General features: G+C 43.2%; 1 protein-coding gene across 1 annotated transcript in view; it reads right to left on the bottom strand.

Moving 5' to 3' along the window:
• Nucleotides 1-23,682, bottom strand: part of foxp2 (forkhead box P2) — a 93,427-nt gene that overhangs the window by 58,643 nt on the left and 11,102 nt on the right. The window contains exon 3 of the mRNA XM_070853602.1: nt 2,516-2,702. Coding sequence (XP_070709703.1) covers nt 2,516-2,692 — 177 coding nt within the window. The 5' untranslated portion in view covers nt 2,693-2,702. The remainder of the gene's footprint in view (nt 1-2,515; nt 2,703-23,682) is intronic.

Here is a 23,682-nt window from a genome sequence, read left to right as displayed (position 1 = left end):
ATGCAAACCTGCCAATATTTCAGACGAGCACGCTTACAACTGCAATACAGCACAGCTCTGTGCTAATAAATAAAAAAGAAAAAAAACTCCATCTTTTGCCGTCTTCCTTGGACTGCGCTCTCTCTCCGAGGAGATGCAGTGTGAGGGGGCCACAGGAAGTGTGTGTGAAGTTAACAGCACAGGGCCCCTGTTTTAAAAAGCCTCCAGAGACCTGTTAGCTGGACTGCTCATTTCAATGTGTCTGTCTCTAGATTGGGAGAAGGCTTGGGCTGGCCTCTTTACGAGAGGCACACTGTCATACACCCCCCCACCCCACCCCATCCCATCCCACCCACCACCACGAGCTCTTAGCCGTCCGTCCATCTCACACAGACTTAACTAGACACTTCATGCTTACGTCGCTTTTTCTCTCTGTGCTGTGGCCTTTCTTTCTTTTTTTTTTTCTAACAGGGCAGCTTCTTTGTTTTTAGATGACTTTTTGAGTTTACATTTATATGGACACATTCATACCTGCTTTCCCTGCTTATGTCAACCAGACTAATCTTTGTGATGTTTCATATTAGATTTCTAAATGTTTTACTAAGATGCAGGCAACTCTCAATAAAATAAAAACCACAAAACATTTCTCAGATTATTTACAACTATTCCTTATTTCCATATTTTTAATTTATAGCATTTAAAAGGAATTGTAATTAAAAAAATACTACTAAAATCTAACAAAAATGCTGAAAAAGATTTTTACATAATCAATTCCTTCTGCTCTCTAGTGCAACGTACTGCATTAAAGTGGGGTGCTCTGGTACAACTGTTGAACAGCATCTTCTTATCCTGCTCTCTATCTCTTTCTATTTTAACCTCCATCTGCGGAGAGAATCGACACAGATGGAAAGCAGCCCTCTACCCAACACCTTCAAATGTAAAAGAGTGATGACTGAGAGAGGGAGAGAATTGACCCCAATCAGGTGTGAGTGTGTGTCTGTGAGTGTGTGAGTGGCAGAGTGGTGATAAATGGGGGGTAAGGCTACAGTGCTACGATGCCACTGCAGCCACCAGCAGGACCACTGAGGTTGTGCTCTGGATGGTGGATGTGTGTTGAGATGGGATGGGGGTGGGGGGGTGGAGGAGGTGGCGTGGGGGTGGGGGGGGGGGGGCGCCTGCAGGACATGCTTCATTTTGCTAGTCCACCCCCCCCACACACACTCCAAATCCCCGTGCACATACAGATGCAGGCACACAACGCTGTCTATTGTATTGCCCTGACCAAACTGACCACGGGCTTTCAGCTGCCTCCAAAAGTACACACACACACATACACACACACAAATACACGCTTGCATGAAAATTCCCATCAAACGCAAAGGACAGCACGCATCATTACAAACCCGCGGCGTTGTCCCCCATCCACCCTAAAGCACGGCCCTCTGACCTCCTCTCCCACTGCTCTTTTGGCAAACTGTCAAAGCCATCATTCACCGTGAAAAGACACGAGAGACACTTGACTCCTTTACTCTGCTGGCGACTGACTTTCACAACTCCTGCCCCCCAACCAGCACCTCCCGAACCCTCCCGCGGTTCATTCACCCTCAACTTGCTCTGACTGAGAAGAATGGAGTCAGTACAATCTAACATGGATATGAAGAAGGAAAAGTTCAAGAGACGGAGCGTCAGATATTTGGGATTAGTTAGTGGTGCCAAAACAGCTGAAACAATTCAGTTAAATCTGTATGGTAAATAACCAACAGAAGGGAACAATATTATCAGTGAGAGAAAATGATCTCCAAGTGTGTTTCGAAAAGTCTGAATTATATTCTAGTTGAAGCAGAGTGAGACAGAGAGACTGCATGCAAATTAGTCTTTCAAAAGTGTCCCGGTCAAAGGTTTTTCTGCCGCTGGTGGGTCTGTACGTCTGTATCTGTGTGTGAGCCTCAGACTAGTGCCGAGTTAGGAGGCCCTCTGGTGGATACAGCACTGCCATGACACACACACACACACACACGCGCACTCCCCAAAGTGATCCGTACGATCCTTCAACACACAGTCTTTCCTTTTCTGTCTAGCTCTCTCTCTCTCGCACACACTTACACACACACAGTCTTGCATATACGCACACTCTCCCATGGCCTCACATGGCTGCAATGAGCCCTCTATAAATACAAACTGAAATGCCATCATAAAAACCACAGCAAAATCTATAACCAACTAAGCAGTCACTGCAAAACATTTTCATCACTCTACAGGCAAAAAGCTTCAGGCAGAACATGCTGACAGCACGACAAACTGCAGAGAAGGTTTACCAACAACACAAACAGCCGATTATACAAACAATTTTTCCATGTACTAAAAAACACAAACAAAAAAAACCCAACATATTTCATCATGCCTCCTGTGCCTATGTAGAAAACCCCAGCGCTGCCTCAGAAGAGAGCAGAGCAGAGCAGAGTGGGAGAGCGAGGGGAAAACAGAGTGAGGGAGAGAGAGCGGCAGAGAGACGAGACGGGGGAGAAACACAACTTACCTGCTGTTGTTGCAGATGCAGCAGCTCGACTGTGCTTACTTCGCTGCTCGTGTCACCAGCGCTTGATCTCCCATCTCTACTGCCAGCCTCTAATTGGCTGCTGCTTAGGGTGCTCATTCCATTTTGACTCATTGAACTGTTGCTTATTGTCTCTGTGGCCGACTCCTGCATCATCATGATTTAAAACCTAGAAGTGATTAAGAGGCACCGGTTAGGGCTCTTCTTGTTACAATTCCCCCCTTTTTCCCTCCTATTTCTTTTTTTTTTTTACGCTTCCATTATCAAGCCCTCGGTCCCCCTCTGCAAATTAAAGCATTTAAAGAAGAGGGAGGGGGGAAAGGAGAAGGGGGGATGCAGGAGGAGCAATTATGCATTCATTGTGTAAATGAAGCAATACAAAGAGATGCACGTCCTGGTGCTATTTAAAATGGGAGGGGTGCCTAAATGTGGCAATCGCTTTTATCCACTAAAATTTGGGCATAAATCTAAGCATCTGGCTTTAAGAAAATATTTTTGTTATTGCTGTTTTTATTAAAACAAATCATTCGTAGGAAATTAAAGACAAAATTATGCTTGAACAAATATGTGATTTGCAATTGAGCATATGCTTAATTCTTAGGATCTCCCTCACGCTTTAGGACAGCCAGGCTACACAGACAGAAACACAGAAGCACGGGCACTCCTAAAATATTTGCCGTCTTGAAGCTGTCAGATTTTTAGTGTGTGTCGCATCTGAATGAAGTTGCCTAATGACGCAAAGCTAATCATGCAAAATTAAAATTTGGTGGGGGGCAGGAGGAGGAGGAGGAGGAGGAGGCACATGGTGCAGGGATGGTGCTGAACACTATAATGGGTTTGTCATCTTTGCTGTGGCTAAATAAAATCCGCCTCACAAGCTTCTATATGGGCAAGATGCTCATAAGTCATTCATTGGCTTGATTCCTCTTTTCCTTCCTCTTCTTTAATCAAACCTTACATATTCATTTATTTTGTGACATAAAAAAAAAAAAAGCATCACTTCTCTCAACGAGATCCAATTAAACCAATGTTAAGCTGCAATCAAACTTTATGGTGGGAGATCTACAATCCGGGACAACATTTTTAACAATGGTAAATAAATATAGCATATTGAATTAATTCTCTCGGCATCTATGAGATATGGAAAAATGGTGAAAGAGAGAGAAAAAGGGAAGGAAGAAAAGGAAAAAAAAATCTATCACGAATATCACTAATGATTGTGCTAAAAACAGCATAAATTATGCATATTACCTCCTCTCTCTCCAGTAATAAATGTTTTATCATTTCCCCCCGCATTTAATGCTCTGTACCTTCACTGGGGCAGAGAGGAGCCCCACCAACATCAGACGACATTCTCACAATAAATAAAAGACACAGGGACTCAACAAACGGCAACTCAAAATGCACTGCAGAATTATGGATTTTGTGCTGCGCCTCTATTTGTAAAATAATTGTTTTCAATATTTAAAGTTGAAATTTAAGAAAATCTGAGACAATTAATATTGCAAAAGAATAAAAAATACTGTAACAACTATCACTGCCTTACAGAGGAAGTTGCTTTGCAGAATCTTGGTGGCACGCCATGATTTCAATTCCTGTTTAACAGCTGTTTTGCCACTTCCACATTTAAAAAACACACATTTTACAGCTTTTTTATTTTAAGAAAGTGCAAGAGCGACCTAATGTCTCATACATGCAACAAAAGAGTGATGAATGGTGATTATGTGTGTGTGTGTGTGTGTGTGTGTGTGTGTGTGCATGTGTTTTTGTGAGCATTTGTGCCCATGGGTACCGTGTGTATACTTTGGCCAGTAAATACCATTTTAATAGAAGTGAGTGCACGTCTTCAATGTGTTTGTGTGTGTGTGTGTGTGCTTGTGTGTGTGTGTGTGTGTGTTTGACGAGGGGCAGATACAGGACAGGCCTTAAAGGATGTCCACAGCCAGGATAAACAGGATCCAGGCAGGGAGAACAAACAGGGCTGAGCTGTTACACAGAGCAGGGCGACAGCTGCCCGGGACACAAGTAAATAGGGAAGAGGCCAGGACAAGGCGTGCTTGTGAACAAACAGGCCCCTGTTTAACACCGCACCGCTCACTACTGATGGAGAGAGAGACACAGAAAAAAAGACAGAGAGAACGAGAGAGGGAGAGAGAGAGGAGTAGAGAGGGTGGGGGGTGACGGAGAGAGACAGATGAAAAGAATGAGAGTGAAAGAGAGAGAAAAGAAGAGTGAGTGGGAGGGAGCACGGAGGTGGAGGTGGTGGTGGAGGGGGAAGACTGGCACAATGTGACATCCAATCCGGTGATGAATCTCAGCATAAGAAACTCAAGGCTGCAGCCGAGATCAGCCGGCTAATAAGTATTCAAATTAGGCATAAATTTTACATGCCCGATGTTTAAAATATTCAGAGAAAGACTGTCTGATTGCCTTTACTACAATTTTATGAACATTCTAATGGAGCCTGGATCTCTCTTTTTTCTGCTTTCTTTCTTGGACCAGCGATGGATGTTCAGAAAACTTGAAGATATATGAGACAAGGAAATAAGGATTTTAATAACATGTGAATGCAATGCAAACTGCTACGGAAATCCAAGAAAAATTGCTACTTTGATATTAACAAACCAATGAATTTTGCTTTTAATGTGCTTACATGTGATTAGTAATGTATAAAACATTAATATTATGGAATGAAAAAGGACAAAAAAAAAAATCAGACATCATGACTTGATCAGGATATCAGGAAACATAATTTGAATTTAATACACAAACAATAAAAGCCCAATACCCAGTTTCATCTGAATACAATAATCTTCCCTCCCTCCTCCAAAATAAAATCTGTGCAATATGTCTAACTGCAACATAATGATAATGCAGATATATGCAAAGTATATTCGCAGAGATCAGATGGTGCTTTAACCTTAATGACAGCGGTGAGATAAATTAATTAGCCATCTAAAGGCGGCATTCAAATCTGCCAATTAGAATGTCAATTAGAAACACAGCCAGGCTGCAATGATGAGCGGGCTACCGAGCTGCAGATCTGACTGTGGGGGTGAGGGAACTGTCACAGATAGAAAGAGCGACACACACACACTACTCAAGAGAGACAGATAGTGACAATACTCTGCACCTGAGGGTGTGACTGCATGCACGCGTATATCTAGATTTGTGTGTGTCTGTACATATATGTGTGTGTGTGTGTGTGTGTGTGTGAGCGCGCGCCTACCACCATACCCTGTACCCTCTCCCTGAGGGGTACCAGCCCTGACCCTGGCTCAGCCAGTCCTAAACCAACTGGGTCGGAAGGAGCCACGCCCCCCCCAGCTACAATATCAACTGGGGCCCCATGCTCTGATCTGCAGGCAGTGCAGCCAGATTTAATGCTGCATGAGTGAGGGCTGCCGGCTTGCCCACACGTGTGTTTGACATCCCATAAATTGCCGGTGTCCTGCATTTCAACACACCCGCTATTTGATGCCATTTCCTCAAGCCATAATCTTCCAATGAGGGAGAACCAAGACCACTTATTATCATGATCGGAAACAGAGAGGAAGGCTGTTAGTGCCCTGGTAATACGCTGGTAATTCTGTGGATGTATAGCTTTGGGAAGGAAGATGATAGTGATACTAAGTGTTTAGGTTGTGAGGTGGTGGTAAGATAGTGAAAGACGGAGATAACTCTCCCTCTACATTTACTGTCGTCAACGATCGCTGATGGCTCCAACATTTCTATTAAGGTGGAGGTTCAACAGAAAGAAAGATGTTTCTTGACGAAGCAAAGACAGACACAGACAGACACTTTATTTGCAAAGCTTCAGACCTGCAGCTTTTGTCTCATTTCTTGTGCAACCATACCCTTGCTTGCTATTCCTCTTCAGCTTGAGCAAATATTTACGCTCAAATCTTGCACTACGCAAATCTGTCTCTTCCATCAGGTACGGAATCTGAAAAAGGGTCCTGGCGACGCATTTGGCCCAGAGATTGGCAGAATTTCTCCTTTTTCTTCATAGAAGTGACACAACAAAGGTGTAAGGAGAATTGAGCCTTTCATTGCCTCACTCTCACACACACACACACACACACTCTCTCTCTTTTGCACATACACACCAAATGCACACGCGCACACACACACACACACCTATCATTAAAGGGGAAAGAAGCAGCCCTCTATCTTTGTTTGCGAGCTCTAAAAGCCCTTAATGTAGCCTCATTACCTGGCCTGTCTCCCGCTCTATCATGTGCAGTAAACACACACTATGACACTGGCCATCCATCTAGTGGGAATACACAGCTGTCTGCTCTGCTCCAACACTGTCTGCGGAACACTGGGGAATTTAACACACACACACACACACACACACACTCATACACACACACACACTCATACACACGTTACGTTGTTAACACACAACGGGCTTGACACTGGTTTTCGTTCTGAGTCTCTGGGCTATCCATTTTCAGTGTGAGGATGTTCTCTGCTGTGTCTCTATCTAGAACACTGATCCATTCCCCTATTTTATATGCATGAGTTACAAAAAATGTTTTCCTTAGGACGACAAAATAGAAAGAAAAAAGTGACCGGTAAATCTGTGATCCCTGACGTCCGTTCATTATCAGTTCACATTTCAGGTGGCTGGCTGGAATTCTTTTGGTTTGTGAGATCAAAATAAAAAAAAAAAAATAGAAATTACATTTCACAGTCTGCTGAGTCCTCACAGCTCTCTGATCAAGTCGGGATATGGTTACCATTTAAAATAATCACAGATTCTGTGCATGAGTGAAATTAATTCATCATTGCCATAAGTTACTATGCATACAAAATAAAGAAGTAACTGGGCAAGGACTCACATATTCAATACTTCAGATTGCTTAATAAATCAAAATGCCACATATGTGCTGACTAAAAAATGGTGCTTAAAAATCATTGTATTTCAAAAAGATACATTTAATCTAAGACCAAATAATGGGGAGCAAAAAAAGTTTTAAATAACTTAATCAGCAAGGCGTACCATAAATGTATGACATCAAAGATTCTTTGATAATGATCATATGTTTGTTTGTAGTTGGGTGTGTACTGTAGTTTTTACTGGTTGCGAGCTGTCACAGCACAGGGACACCACAAGCAGTTTATTAGAGCCTTCAGCTTCAAGCAGCGAGTTTAGAGTCGGAGATGGAAAAACGACCACTTGGAAAGCTACGTTCGACAAAACCCAGTCCTCCGGATTAAGTAAGGCAAGCCAGGCTGCCGTGGCTTTGAATTAAAAGCTTCCTTTTTGGCACTAAAGGGCCACCATAAAAGAGCATTAATGACTACTTCTTATAAACCTGTGTATGGTAATGGTTTCTGCTCTCAGATAGAGGAATTTCAAAAGTGTTTCACCGGTGAATAAAGATTGCTTTGGAAAGAAGGGGGCTGAAGAAATCATATTTACAAAATCAGGAGTGGGGCCAAATGAAAAGAGATGAATATGAATAATGGACTTTGCTTTTTTCGGGATTAACATTATTCAAAGCAACAGAATCAAATGTGGTTATCTCCTGTCCAATGAGCCCTACATTGAGAAAACCTCAGTCATATTTCAATTCTTCATTTGAGCTAACAATAAATCGTAGTTCTGTGATAGGAGACATTCAGTCAAGAATGTTCAGAACTTAATTCTCTTCTATTTACAATAAGGAGATGAGACAGAATAAGATAAAAGACAGACTATTTGCCACAGTGTGTAAGTGTCCCTAAATGGAGTGTGAGTGTGTGTCAGACTCAGTTTTTGTAGAGTACAGAAAGGGAGAAAAATGACAAAGAAAACCAGAGGAAAGGGTGTAAAGTGCATGTTCAATTGTACAGTCTGCACAATGTCTCCTTAGAATCAAATGCAAGAAGCACTCATGAATAGTGTGCATGATACTATGTTAATACAAATTCATATTATATGAATACAACCAGCTCTGAAATATGACAATAGCAACAGTCATTGTACATAGGCTATTCAATTACTAATAAAAAAAGAGGCTATAGTGGGCCAAAATTGAAATGTTAAATTAAAATCAACAATGTGGTAAAGTAAAAAAAAAAAAAGTCAGTAAAAAGAGAAAAAATATTTCAAGATGAAATTTAATTCCTAGTTTATCCAATTTTCTTTGCTCAACAAAAAACACCACTACAGCAATAAATGCACGCTTCTTAAATATATTAGTATAGCGCAGCACTCCCCTCACAGAAGGAGAAAAAGAGGAGGAGAGAAACTAGTTTTCTCCTGCATTTAGGCTCGTCCCATATCATTTACATGTTACCCATCAGGCACCTCATTCTGCTGAAGCAGGAGACAGCCCCGCCGCTATGGGTGAGCAAGACAGTGACGAAAGCTGATCAGTCGGCTCTCATTTGCATATTTGCCAATTCCATTAATTAACTCTGCCCACCTAATCAGGGCTAATTGACCTATAAAGGGGGGAGGCCTCATTGTCTCGTCCAATCATCTTTACCAAGAGCAGAGGAGGTGCGCCACTGAATGTAGGGTACTTCTGCCCTAACTGTATTTATAGACCTCGCGGGTGGAAGTATTCAACTCAGAAAAGACGTTTCATTGCCTACCTGAACTAAAGCGATCAGGACTGAGCTGCTTTGACATGGAGGAAGAGTTGGAAAACAAAAAGAAGAAAATGGACAAATGCTTTACACTGGTCTGGTGTCTTGTCAAGGGGAGAAGAGAATAATCAGAGAATCAGAGAGTTGGATGGCCTGACTCTCCGGTCCTCTCCACAGCGCGGCAGATCCAGCGGACAGGCGCAGGGAGCCAGCCGCGGCCGGCACAGCTACAGAGACATAGCTCATTGTGACGTTTCCAGTTATTTCTGGTTGATTAGGGCCATTATGTCTCCAGCTCTGATTTATGTTGTCATTCCCCCTCAGCAGTCCTGCATCGATAGATCTTAATGAATTGGTAAATAAGGGTGAAGATTGCAGTTGACAACACCGCAACATTCCTCATTCATACCAGACAAGATTTATGTAACCAATTAGGAGCATAACAGGGGGGGACTGGTCAGGGGAAAAAATAATCTTTCCACAGGAAAATTACCAAAGTCTAACCCTCAACAAAACAGATAATGGGCAGTCTTAAACACCGGCTTAGTCACACTTTCTCCATGCCCGGTTGGGGACTTTAAAACTGAAGAAAGGATCACTCCTGCTGCTCTTAGGATTAAGAAATTGATTTTACAAAAAAAAATACAGAGACTGGTTGACAGTGTGTACCTGCCTGACAGCACCTCTTCATTTTAAAAACACACCAGAGCATTCAATCTACATCTGAATAATGCACAAACCACAGACGATGATGGAATCAACAGATTACAAATTAAGCCCTTGCCAACAAAGCACCACTTTGATATGGAAATATTAAATTGAAGAAGCCACTCTCCCCCACAACCATCCAAAACAGAGCAAATGAAAATGAGAAGTAAGGGGCGTGCAGCTGTGTGTAGGTCTGTGTGGAGAGGGCACACAAATCAATTGTTCACTTAATGTTTGATATATCGACTAAGAAATAATCATTTGCATTTTTTAATAGTCTCATATTTCCATTACTTAATTTCTCTACACTACACTAGGAATCTGTTACCAGACAAATAAAGACCTCTTTGTCATTAAAAAAAAATTCAGATAAAAGTGCTGATCATCAATAGCCAGCGACAGGCCAGGAAGACCCATAGGGCAGAAGTGAACAGAGGTGGAAAATTAAAGCAGAGTGATACGGGAGTCGGCTCCTTTCAGCCCCTCTCCCTTCAAGCACATGCAAATGAGGCCGTGCTGCTTAACTGCATCATTTATGTGGATAATAGCGGCATCATCATTACGGGAACTCAAATTAAATTACATCACAATTAGCATAACAAAGTGATTGGTTAAACTTTCAAAACAAATAACGCGGCTCTGCTAATGAACAGTGTTAATTGGCCAGTGTGCATTTTAAATAAAACATGTAGGTAAACATGTGTTTTAGTTAAACAATTTTAAAATTCATTTTCCCCAGTTTTTATAACAAAATCAGACAGACGTGGGAAGAGAGGGGGGGGGGGGGGGGGACCTGAAAAAGATGACTTAAACTGAATATTGCCAGGGGGATTTGTAAGCTGAAATATAAAATGTGTAGCATTTAATTTTATTGTGCTAAAGAACCTATTATATGCCAGACTCTGGAGAACAATGTAAATTATCTGCCTTCAAAATGGAGTTTGGCCAATTCTCCATGAGAACTAATCACATAGCTCATTATGCATTAGGGTATTAAATTATGAAGAGGAGTCCCTTTCGCATTCCTGCACAAAGCCCTATGAAATGTTAATAATATGCCCACAATAGCCCAATACCATGCCTTGCTCACCCTCATCAATATTTAAGTAAACAAATTATCTCACTTGCTTTTGATAAAGATAATTAGTGCTTCACCGATTATCAGTCTTGTGACCTCTCTCCACTTCAAACTAAACATCTGCTCCAAAGAGTTTGGGATGTTTTTTCCCAACACCAAGAGATGGGAGAAAAACAAATAAGTCAAACTTCAAGTAAAAGCTTTGCCCTGTCAAAACACATATCCACAAGTCATTAATATTTGATAGTTTTTAACTTATGAAAGGTTATAAAGTGGCTGTTTATTCTGTTTAACCATAGTGGTGAATCCCTGTCCTCTTGATTTTAATGATCAATGATTAGCTTAGCAAGCAAGTAGCAACATCTGAAAAACACCACGACACACCGACCAACTAATACATGAGCAGAAAAAAACCACAGTGAGTGAGTTCACAGTCACATGCACACACTCGTACAGCCACACAAACACAAAGCCACATCGGTGCGCACACGCACACACTCACTTGTGCGCATGCACTCATGCAAACACACACGCACACACATACAGGCGCACACACTGAGCCATTCATCAGCACTAATTAAGCAGCAGATTAACAGAGCCTGCAGACCAGGGCTGCACGGTTACACAGTGGGACGACCAGCGGGGAAGGCAGGAGACACAGCCCGGCAATAAAACACAACCATTAAACACAGCAAAGAGCCTGGAGTCGACTATGGATGACACAGGATTGATGGTTGGATGGATGGATGATTGATGGATAGATGGCTGGATGGACGGACAGAGTCTGCCTGACTTTTTTTTTTTTTTTTTTTACCTGAAGGTGAGGAGTGCCAGAGAGCTTGACCAGAGAACAGAGTGCTTGCCTCTGCCACCGCCGAGGGTGTCTAGCAGCAACGGCCGCAAGTCGACTGGTGTCACCCCGTGGAGAGGCAACACTATCTGTGTCATCACTTCAGCCGTGTTTATGGGGGATGGCATCATAAACAAGCCAGCTCCCCCCCGCCAGCCGCCACCCAGCCCCCGCCCCAGTTCCCCCCGCTCCCTCTCTCTCCTTTCCTCTCCCTCTCTCGCCACCTCACCACCACAGTGCCATTCATGCATACTTAAATCACCCTCGCCCCATTAAAAAAAAAGAAAGCCCAGACGCCTCTCCTGACAATTATTCTATCATTTCCAGTTGTCACCGGGGCAATTACCGACCGGGGCCCCTGTGCGGGTCGGACATGCAGGCCCGATAGCAGAGGCTTGAATTGGGGGAGAGAGGGAAGAGAGTGGGAGAGGGGACAGCGAAGGGAGTGTGCGTGTGTGTGCACACGCGTGTGTGTGTGTACATGAGTGTGAGTGGAGAGGGGGGTCGTGTACAAAATGGAAATTTATGACAGAGGCACGGTGACTTCTTTCTCTCTCCATACTGGAAATAATTAGACCATCATTTCTTATGCCTGCCGCTGATGAAATATATCACAATTACTGAAAAACACTACCTATCATTTCAGTCCCCATTTCACTAGAAATAGGAGACATGGTAATTATTATTTAGATCTCTATTTTTCTGTCTTTTAATTTAGGGAATAGCCTTCAAAATCTGATTACATCCATTTATATCAGTTATTTTTTGCAAGAAAGTTTAAGGAAAATTTTGTTTTTCTGTGCATTTGGGTGCAAATGGGTAAGAGCGAATGTGTGTAGAGATAGTCTGTGTGTGTGGGTGGATCCTGTGTGTGAATGAGAGTGTGTGTGTGAGTGTGTGAGGGGATCTTCACACGCGGAGTGCTGTGACTCCTCGCAGGATGCTTGCCGGCTCTCCCCCTGCACCTCGGCTGCATGCTTACCAGGCAGCTCGCGCTGCTCTCGCTCTAATCGCACATCTGCTTCTCAGGGCACTCTCTGTTTCTCTCTCTCTCTTGTGCAAGTGCTCACACACACATACACACAGCCGCCTGCTGGACTGGCTCTCTGCTCTGGTCTATGTACTCGGCATCGATGAGACAAGAGGGAACACGGACAGAGAAGCAGGGCTGGAGGACGCGGTTACGAGAGGTGCATTCGCTGCAGAGGTATGTGTGCCGGCTTTATTCTAGTGCAGTTCAGTGCTTTTCTTTTAAGCTCTGATTGTGTGCATGTCAAAGTGTGTGTGTGTGCGTGTCTGCGTGTGTGAGAGTGTGTGTGTAGATGTAAAGAGTCTGAATGGGATTAGTGAAGGGCTGAGCGGCAGTCGGTAGCCTCCACACCATGCTCTGGCAGAGAGTGTATAGGGCTCTTAGAAACAATTAGCCATATCACATCCATGCATTACCCAGTAACACGCTATCACAAAGCACTGCTACGATACCACAAGTACACATCCAAACAAAGTCATAAATGGTCCATAACTGCAAAAGAGAGAGGGATAGAGTGACAGATAAAGTGACCTACCTTTCAAACAATGAGTGAGAAATCCACTCTTTCTGGTAAGAAGCATTTGAAGAAGTATTCTCAGAAGCCTGGAAGCATTAGTGTGTATCAAAAATGAAGAGAGGGGGAAATGCCACTGGTAGAAAACAGAGCATCAAAAGTGGTGAAAAAAAAGGGGAAAGAAAAAAAAAAGTAAAGAGAAACTAGCTGACGGTTACTGTCAAAGACATCACCAGAGAAGTATTTACAGCGGTATTTACAGTAGTGCGAGGGGAGAGCACCTCTGCCTGGTCACGTCTGAGAGACAGTTGCCGTTTCAGTGCTGCCTAATTAAAACAAGTCAGGCAGCCCCGCTGGATTGTTTTGACGCCTGAGGACCAATAGTACACAAAAACCAGTGGCTTGATCGGTGGGGTAGGGGGGCTGGTCGTGGGGAGCGGAGAGGAGGGGGCGGAGGGTGCTGAGAGTTGGCAAAGGAATGGTGGGGTGGGCGGAGGGGGGGGTTGCAACTGTGTGTGTGAGTGTGTGTGCACGTGTATGTATTAGGGGGGGGTTCAGAAGAGGCGTTTTGTAGAGGAATCTGAAAGGGGAGGGAGACCACAAAGGTTCAGAAGTGGGTAGACCTCCACATGCCGAATGCTCCTTCACTTTTTCTTAGACATAACAGTAAAATGACGCTTTTCGAGGCTCTTTTGCCAATATGCTATCACCACTGTCTACTCTCCAAAAACTGATAAATTTGAAACAATATACCTGGCCAAAGTCATTCTCAACACAAGTGCACAGTCTACGGCAAAAGGTTTTAATAAAAGTGAAACACACAAGCTGACAAACATTTCACAGCTTCTGCCCTCAGCCACAGTTTTTAGAAGCTTGGTTTACCACTTGATAAAAGGCAAACATGTCTGTGCAGATGTCTTACACGAGGATTCAGATATTTGAACAAGTCTCTCCTAATGAATTAGTTCAGTATCTCTAACTGGGACCGCAACAACCGCCGGTCCCCACTGTCTGCTTAAGAAGCTGATGAAAGCTGAGGCGAGCGGAGCTAAGCTGGGCTGGGCTCAGATGTGCTGAATGTGATGTATCCACATGTTTCTCCTACTGTAAACAATGCACAACAGGCAATGAGCTGGAACGTTTGGGGCTAATGGTGTTTGCCAATCCTTTTGTCATTTTTTTTTATTCCCTCCTCTCTCTCTCGCTCTCTCTCTCTGCTTTCCTCTGTCTCTCTCCCTTGCATGCCACAGATGTTTTTCTTAGTCGCTCCAACAGACAGGAATCTACTGGCAAGAAGAAAGGCTCGGTCTTCCCCAGGAGAGAGGAGTACAAAGCCCCCAGTCTGCATACAGCAGATGCAGAAAGCCAGTCCATCTGCCACCAGCTCGCTCTGCCACATGGGCCTGAGAGATTTAATACAAGAGGGGACTTTTTTCTGCCTCTGCCTACATAAGTTTGTACCATATACATAGAAACAAATACAAACACCCATCTAAATCTGGCAGAGGTGCAGCTCCAAAATTAAATTCATAGTTACACATCAAGAAACACACATGTGCAGACATACAGGCAGCCACAGCACGAGGTTATATAGAGTGCAAGAACGTTTATGTTTTAAAGAGAGGCACCCAGGGCAACTATGACAGATTTATTTTGGAAAAGATGTAGCCCCCAACGCAGGGTAAAGACCACTTGAACTTGCAGCTCTGAGCAGTGCACTGGCATGATTTAACAGGGTCTGAATAGCACATTATCTCCCAGGCTCCACTGGAGCATATTTCAGCCGTATGATATCATTATTGAGAGACCAACACAGACCAAAAGATGTAGCATTTTCATTAGTGTCAACTGTCTGAGCTCTGAGGCAGGGAGGGTAAACACTAAACAATCATGGCAGAGTGAGGGAGACAGTGGGAGTTGAAGCAAGCAAGAGAAAGAGGGGGGGGGGGTGCAAAAGCAAGCAAGAGAGAAAAAAAAGACAGCGACAGAGAGGCAAAGGGGGCTAATATTATACAACTGCTGTTAATTGCTCTAAGCATCCACATTATGGCAGTAATTTCTCCCATTTCTCTTTCAGCACTAAGGGCTTCAGGCTAGAAAGCTCCTTCAGCCCCTTTAATAAACTACTCTGAGTGCCTCACTGGAAAAGACAAACAAGAGGCCCCTGGCCTTCGAAACATTTGCTTCACTAGGGGGAATGCTATGCCTGCTTCTACACTTCTGTGACAGTTGTGTGCCTCCTCCCTTCAGGTATTTATTCCCTACGTCTCTTCTTCCTGTGTTTTCTGCTGCCAAGGTCAACGGAGACGAACAGGCCCACCAGCGACTTGATGTGGTGGCGGCAGAGCAGTGAAAGGAGAAAGAGAGAGAAAAGGGGGGAGAGAGATAGACATGTGTGGTGGGTACAGCGGGGAGGGGTGACGGTGGCAGCAGCTGGCTACCAACCCTGGCAGGAGCAGCAGCAGTGGGGGAGCAGTGGATCTGTGATGCAGTGCAACGTCGTAACAACGATGGCGACGGATGCTGCTTCCCGTCTCTGCTATCATTTTCACAGTTTACACACACACACACACACACACACACACACACACACACTACCACTAACTATTCATTTTCAATTAAAGCCACCGTGAAGTGCATTGCCTCTGGGGCATTAGACAAAGTCAAGCGCCCATCACGGCTGTTTCCCTCGTCATTTCTGCCACCATCACTTCAGTGCTGCCGAGCCACCTCAGAATACATGCACAGCCCAGCCTTCAGCCACGTGAATCACTCTATTCACCCTTTAGAGACCAAGAGCCTAAAACTGGCATTTAATGATAGAAATGAGTGAAAATTAGAAAATAAAAAAAACCCTTTGTATGTGTTTAAATATATAGGCAGGCATGACCTTTTAAAAATACATGCATGGAATGAGGACAAAAGACAAAGAGAATGGTGTAAGGACAAAAAGACTTTTCTGTGACTGAGTGTCGTGTTTATTGAAGTGCCAAGAGCATCAATGATGTTCACGTTGCATTACGGAGGTTATCCGTTTGACTTCCCTCCTTCTTTCTCGCATTGAAGAGCGAGTCAGACAAAATGAAGTGATTTTACCGTCTGCTAAAATCTGTTCAACTGCTCCTAACAACTCCCACACAGTGATAACCAGTGTTTCACAGGAGCAAAACACCACACGTATGAAATGGAGCCCACACATCAGCACCGTTCATTACTTGTCACACAAATGTTCCACAAGCACAATTCATGAGCCACTTAGTCCTGCCTACAAATAAATAAATAAAAGTGCCAAATAAGGCATAATGAGGGGGTAGGGCTCTTTTTAGTCCTGGGCAATGCTGATCACACGATATGTTGCTTATGGCCAGAGAGCACAGACCATTACGGACCGGTGATTATATAAGTGGTTGGAAGGCAGCACCATTTTAATATACTGTACTCAAGCACCAGGGTATCCATGGCAACTTGCCTTGCACTGTGCATTCAGAAAATCCCTAATGAAATGCCTATTAAGTGGCTGATAATGACAGTGTCCAAATACATTTGCATGTGTATTTCACAGCAAAAAATAAGAGCAGTGAATGAAGTTAGAGAGGGCCTTGATTACTGCAATCACAATAATAAATGTGGTTAGTTTTGTTTGTTGTTTGAAAAAAAAAAAAAATACAATTTCTAAATCAAAATGTAAGGCTTGGTCATTTGGTCGGCACAATAACTAGCCATTACGTTTAGTTAAGTATTGCTTTTAATAAAACGAGTACAAAAAAGTAGTGGCGATGGGTGTGAATTAAGGCCTCATTGCCTTCCTCTGGGAGTCTCCACATGTGACTTCCATTTGCGACTTTGGCTGAGTGCCCAACAGGACATCCCTGAGAGAGTGTTTGCTTGACTCAATATCAACAGTCCAAGTAAGCAGCCGGGGGGCGGGGGGATTGGGGTTAGACTCTCTGGCCCAGCCCAGCCTCAGGTTCCTATTGAAAATAAACCAGGCTGTACATTCACTGGCCCCAGAAATATCAACACGCACTGCGAGGAGCCTCGTATAGCACTCAGCAGTGTTCCGCTGGTGCTTCTCCAAGGCTTAATGATACCTGCACCTCCCCTCCAGCTGCTTCTGCCGCCGATGCTGCTACACACAGACAGCAGGCGGGCGGGAATTAAAGTATACATTACAGCAGAAAAATAAAAAGAGATCGAAATGACAGAAGTCAGACAGTTCAAGCTGACCGGGCCTCTTGAAACGAAGGAGCTGGTAGACTAGCAACAGACACTCCAGGTTAAATTGGCCCTTCTGTGCCTCCTCTTATTTTCCCACCACCTCAGCTGCCTCCAATGCCCAACCCCCCTTCTAAAAAAAATAGCTTTTCTTCAAAAGCGTATTTGAATTAAACGAGATGCTGAAATCAAAGGCTCGGCTGAGCTGGGTAAATTTAAACAAGCAAGTGCGACTCACAGCAGTTTACCTGTTATACAGCAGATTGGAATTAGATGAAAGAGTAGAGCATGGAAGACAAGTTCCCTTTTTTCACAGTAGCAGATATTATCATATAGTAAAAGCTGTTGCAGTTTAAATTACATTCCTTTTCTGAGAAAAGTAAATGCTAGTGAGTTGTTGTTTTTTAAGGTTTCTAGCCGCTGAGATGTCATCAAGATGAAGGAACGGCTAAAAAAAAAAAAAAAAGGAAGATATAATAGTCGTTTCACGCATCCAGACTTCCTGTTCGGGATGAATCTGAAACCCATTTATGACAGTGATCTGTAATGTCTGAGGATCCCACAGCTCCAGCTCTGCCAAAGAGATTGTCATTCCCAGAACCACGGCTACACAGTCGAATGGCAGCAAGACAAGCTTCACTGACTGTCAAAAGAGCACAACACCTGTATATGCTATGCAACAACCGCCATCTAAGGTCCAAAGAATCCTGTCAATGCTTTTGCAAGTAGCAAAGAAAAATACTTCCATGCGGGACGACCGAAAAATTAAACACTGACCGTGAATTTGATAATGGAGAAAGTTTGGGCATCGCCTCCAAAAGCTATTGAGATGTGGAGCGTTCTGTTCTTGTTCTGGAGAGTAGAGTCCTCTGATTACCTTGGCCCTCTGACATACTGCTGACACAGTGGCTATCCATTCATGACTAAAACACCATTCAACTAGACACCAATAACACCTAAAAACCCCTGATCAAATTAATTCGGGAAAACGGCATTCCAGCAAAGAATAATAAACTCATTTTATGGAAATTTCAAACTCTTCTATTCTCCACACCGCGGCTAATTCAAACCTAATTTTTACTAGCCACTAATTTGAGGGCGAAGGGCGGGGGATAGGAATTACATCTGGAGGTAATTCATTGTGTGGAACTGAGCCCAGTGGAGGCTACGATATCCCCCATCACCCTACCCCCCACCACAAAAAAAAGAAGAAGAAAAAAGAAAACAGAGAGACAGGCAAGACATAGAGAAGGAACTATTTAGGTGAGTGGGACTTCCGGAGCACTGAAACGACACTTTTCACAAAAATGTTTTCATTGCGCTGTCACCAGACACGGGCTGGAGAGGATATAGGTGCTGCAGGCACAGACACAGAGACAGACAGACACTGATAAATAAGAGAGAGGGGAGAAATATTTTCAGGAAATGTGGGGTTCTTCCAGACAGCTGCACTGTTTCAGGATTTACTAAATAGCCAAAGATGTGGCGTTTAAGGAAGGGTGTGGGTGGGTTAGGGGGGTTGGGTTAATTTTGACTGTACAGATGGGTGTTGTGCCCGCTCTAAAGGCTCAGAGTTTATGAGGACGTCTCCCTCTCAAGTGACCAGCTACATCTGGGCTGCCTAAGTGGGCTGCCTAATAAATGGCACACTTTTCCAATGATCTGCAGTTTCAAAGCACTGAGTAAAGGGTATCCAGCTGTATCAATTTCACTGTATGGATGCAAACTGTTTTTTTTTGCAAGGAAGTATTTGTGAGGGGGGGGGGAGGACTATAAATGGACATGTTTGAAAGATTTTTCGTGATTACACTGAAAGAAGTCACACTGATCAAGTTGAGAGAACGAAATATAAAGTTTAGCGGCCAACAATCAGGCACAGTGAAAAATCCCCGCAGGAGGACATTAACATGTGATAGAGAAACTTGCCTCAGTCCCTTCCACATCAGAACCCCCTGCTCTCCACTTCCATCCTCTGCCACCCCTCCAACGCTAAATGTGTTTTCCAAATGAAAATAAACGGAGTCCGGCCGGTTTGAGGCAGTCATACTCTGGAATATGAGATCAAATAAAGGCTTCTGTGGAGGCTGAAAGGAGAAATGAAATGGCTTCTGAGGGGAGATGTACCGAGTAATAAAATTACTCCTTTATATCTTCCTAAACAGCACATGTTCCCCTGGAGTGGGTGAGGGCTTCACTTTGGTCAAAGACAAGTATGCAAGTGGCAATTTTTCCTTCAGGGAAGATTCCCTGATACACTTCTTGAGACTTGGCGCACTGCAATTTTCTTGAAAACGAGAAACTATTTCGGCAACAAGTTAAGCGGAACTTTGGAAGTTTTACTTTGATGATGTGCTGGTACACGCTGTCATTGAAAGGTATGTTCCATTAAATTGGAACAGCAAGATGACTCATAAGCCTATTGCTTTTCAATGAGTTCAAACTAGGCTGAAACGTTTGGATGAACAGTTGTATTTTATAATAAAACATACAGTTGACTCGGAACTGACCATGATGTCACTACTTGAAATTGGTTAGCTATTCCAGTTATACAAGCACCATTCCATTTGGCATTGAGGGAAATTTACAACAAAAGTATGAATCTAACTACTTAAAATCATGCAATTGATTTGTATTCTTAAAAAGCTGGTCACAATAATATTCAGATGGACTTTTTTTTTGTTATGACGGAAGGGCTGTATTAGAGGACATTTGCAATTGGAGAGAATACATTATAATTCATTATACAGTAGCTATTAAACCTTCAGTAAAAATGCTCTAGTACAAGGATTGAGCCACTTATCAGACCTACTCACTACCTTTAAAAGCTGTCCATGTTCAGTACTCTGAGTGGCAAAAAAGCAATCGCTGATGACTCTGAAAATAGGACTAGATGTACAATTTATCAAAACAGAAACGGCTGGCAGGGATTTCAGAGAATCAAGAGTTGTAACTGTTTGTTCAAAATCACAGGAGAAAGGAAGACTGCAATTTACGGAATTAAAAAAAAGAAATCCAGCGACACCATTTTTAAAAGTTATCAATAGAGTGGTTTGGGTTATACTGTCCAAAAAGGGCTTGAAGAAATTTAAATAAGAAAAGTGTATTGTTCACAAAATTGATTCATCTTGTGAGATATTCACCGTATGTTGCACGGATCACAACCTTTTAATAACAAGAAGTCTCTGTACCTTTCCAGCACTATGTTTTACTGTGTTCTCTTACAGAGGTTAATCTACGAAAATTATACAACAAATTAAATAAATGAGTTGCAGACGCACACAAGTGTCCCCGTTTCCCTTTGTTTTATGCAGTCGTGGCTTGCAATTAAGTGGTTTACACCAGGTTGATAATGTTTGTGCCGAGACTATGAATTAATTGCTGGCACGAGCATAATATAGAACTCGACTCACAGTGACAATCTGAGAGACTGCTGTTTACAAACATATATATGTAGAGAGCAGACTCATTAGAGATCTCATAACACCAGGCCCCAAAAATAGTGTGGCGCATGCATCAGTGGCGTAAAGCACTTGTCACGCTATCATCATGGGTGACTTTTAATTTACGCAAAGGCACCCAATTATACTTGGAGGCAGCATTTTCAACACTTTGCGAACTTGCGAAACACCATTAACTTTCTCTCTGTATTGCCTTTTGCCCCTGTCGAAGGCTGTTGCCATCTATTCAAGAAGACGAATGGCAAAGGGGATGCTTCTGACAGCTTAAAAGTACCCATCAGCTGCCTGTGAGACAACTCCCCGCACATCCAGCCCCGAACCTCCCCAAACAAACAGCAGGCTCCACTTCAAATACATAGCAGGACTATTAGGTAATCTTCTCCTTTGTTCACTCTCCCTGAGCCTTGGTGACTAACCTCAATCTCTCCCTGTTCCATCTCCTGCCTTCACGCTGACAACACAACACTTAATGCTGCCAGGACTATAGGAGTGCACCGTGATGAATGGCAAGGAATTATCTGGAAATATACACATGCTATCTTATGTATTCAAAGAAGTTGTGTTTGTTGTGTTATGGTGACAGTACCAGTATGGTTTTGAACTAAGAGGGAAAAAGAAGAGGAGGGCGGCAGCACAAGGGCTCTTTGTTTTGGGACGGGACAAATCTGAGGTTTCCTTTTGGATATTCAATATCCTGCAAGGTACAAAACAGAGTTACAGTAGTCTAGTGTCTGGGCTTTTTTTTTTTTTCGGGAGGGGTGCGGAGGCTTGCTACGTGTGTCTGTGAATTGTTGCATGCTTCTTAGTCAATTGCTGTGTGGCTTGCGTGAGTCGCTTCCAACAAAGCCTGGGAAATCAATCAATCTGCGAAGAAATACCTCTTATGCCAGATGTGGCACTTGAAAAAAGAAAGACTTAAAAAGACTTGCTTGTATTAGGGACTCTAAGGGTCCAAACAGTACAAAATCATGTTGAAATGAAATGTTTATTACAAATGAATCAAGCTGTCAAAATGCTACCTACTCCACTTTGAATTCCTGCTTGTTATTTTAGGTGGCTTCTCTAAGGCAAAGCATGTCAAATCTCTAAGTGTGTAAACGTCTTACTCTGAAATATATCTCCACTGTTTACTTAACAAGTTGCCAAGGAGAATGAAAGACAAATGTTTCATTAGCAGGTGACTTTTTTTTTTTGGTTTCTTTTACAAGTATTCAGTAGTTCCATTCCCTGACACATATACGCGTACTCTTGCATACACGGAGTATAATTATAAATGCAACGCTTGCTATAGGGAGCTGAACTTTTCACACCTTTCAAAGCCACAAAATTGGATGGTTTTGTGGTTGTGCAGCTGCCGCTCCGCGCTAATGCAAGGCGGTGTCATATGAAAAATATTCCTCTCCCCAAACCACAGGGCTGGTCATTAATGAAACACAGGCCGCGCAGTGAGGTCATACAGAGTCTAGATTTCAGCAGCCACACTTAAAAACCGCTCAGAGAGAATAGAGAAACATGAACACAAATCAGATTCCAGCTCCAAGGACGGGGAAAATAAATAAATAGAGAAAGGCACTGGCCCCTCTCACATTTTTCCCCAGCGCTCTGCAAACAACCGTCAACTGCAGCTCAGAAACAGCTCACAATGAGAGCAGACTAAACAATCTGGTCCAGGCCAAGGAAAATGCTAAGCAACTCTGCACACAGGATGTCTCACCCTAATTGCCAACTATCAAATCTCACAATGGAATCTATCCATTTGGCAAAATCTTCACAGCAAACTTGGCAATACACTTTTGCTTTTAAAAGCATCAACTTTTGTGATGAGGAGACAGGACGAATAAAGATGGAGAAACACAGTTGTCGAGAATTTCATTTCTACCTTGGATTCACTGAGGTTTATTGAGCTTACAGGAAAACTAGCAATAATGCGTGCTGAGAGGAAAAAAAAATTTGATTAGATAATGGTGTTAGGGGTCTTGTAAACGAGTGATTAAAATCCTCAGCATTAAGATATACAGACTAAATAGGTCCCCAAAGACGTGCACACTCAGGAAGGAGAGGGAGCAAGGGCAAGCCCAAGTCAGCAAGAGACTGACAGGCTGCACACTGGAGGTGGGCATGGGAGCGTAACTGGAGCCTTGGGACTGGTATAAGAAACAGGGTTACCAGGAGGGACCGGGCTTTAAACAGGAAACTAATGGACAGTCTCCACCATCCACCATGTGGCATTGTATTTTGCAGCCAGTCAAAGCCATGCTCGCAGAGACCCCATGACTTCAAACAGCCAAAATAGCAGCACATTCATGAAACAGAACAGAACTACTGGGAATTAAAGAAGGCAGGGAAAAAAGAAAATGCACACACACAAAAAAAGGTAGCAGGCCTCGACAGCAGATGGTAAAATTAACATTTCAACAGTTCCTTCCCTTTCATGTAGGTCTCGGCAGAACTTTTTCTTTTTTGGAAAAAAAAAAAAAAAGGGGGCTTCGGTTTTGGTAAGATACAGTGGTGTAGAAGGCATCTGGAAAAGGGGAAGAGGAATATTGGCTTATTGCTCCTGATGGTCCACCTCTATGAAAAATTAAATAGGTCTGTTTTGCAGGTTTCCCCTCTCTAGAGTGCCCTAAGCTGTGTTATGGAAACATCATCTTGGTAATTTATACGCCAAAGAACACCTGGTGATGAAAGAAAATAAACTATTTCTCCCT

This window comes from Pempheris klunzingeri, chromosome 22 (assembly GCF_042242105.1).
Source record: "Pempheris klunzingeri isolate RE-2024b chromosome 22, fPemKlu1.hap1, whole genome shotgun sequence".
Lineage (NCBI taxonomy): Eukaryota > Metazoa > Chordata > Actinopteri > Acropomatiformes > Pempheridae > Pempheris > Pempheris klunzingeri.
Note: the sequence above shows the minus strand (reverse complement) of the source record. Positions and strands in the feature narration are given on the sequence as shown.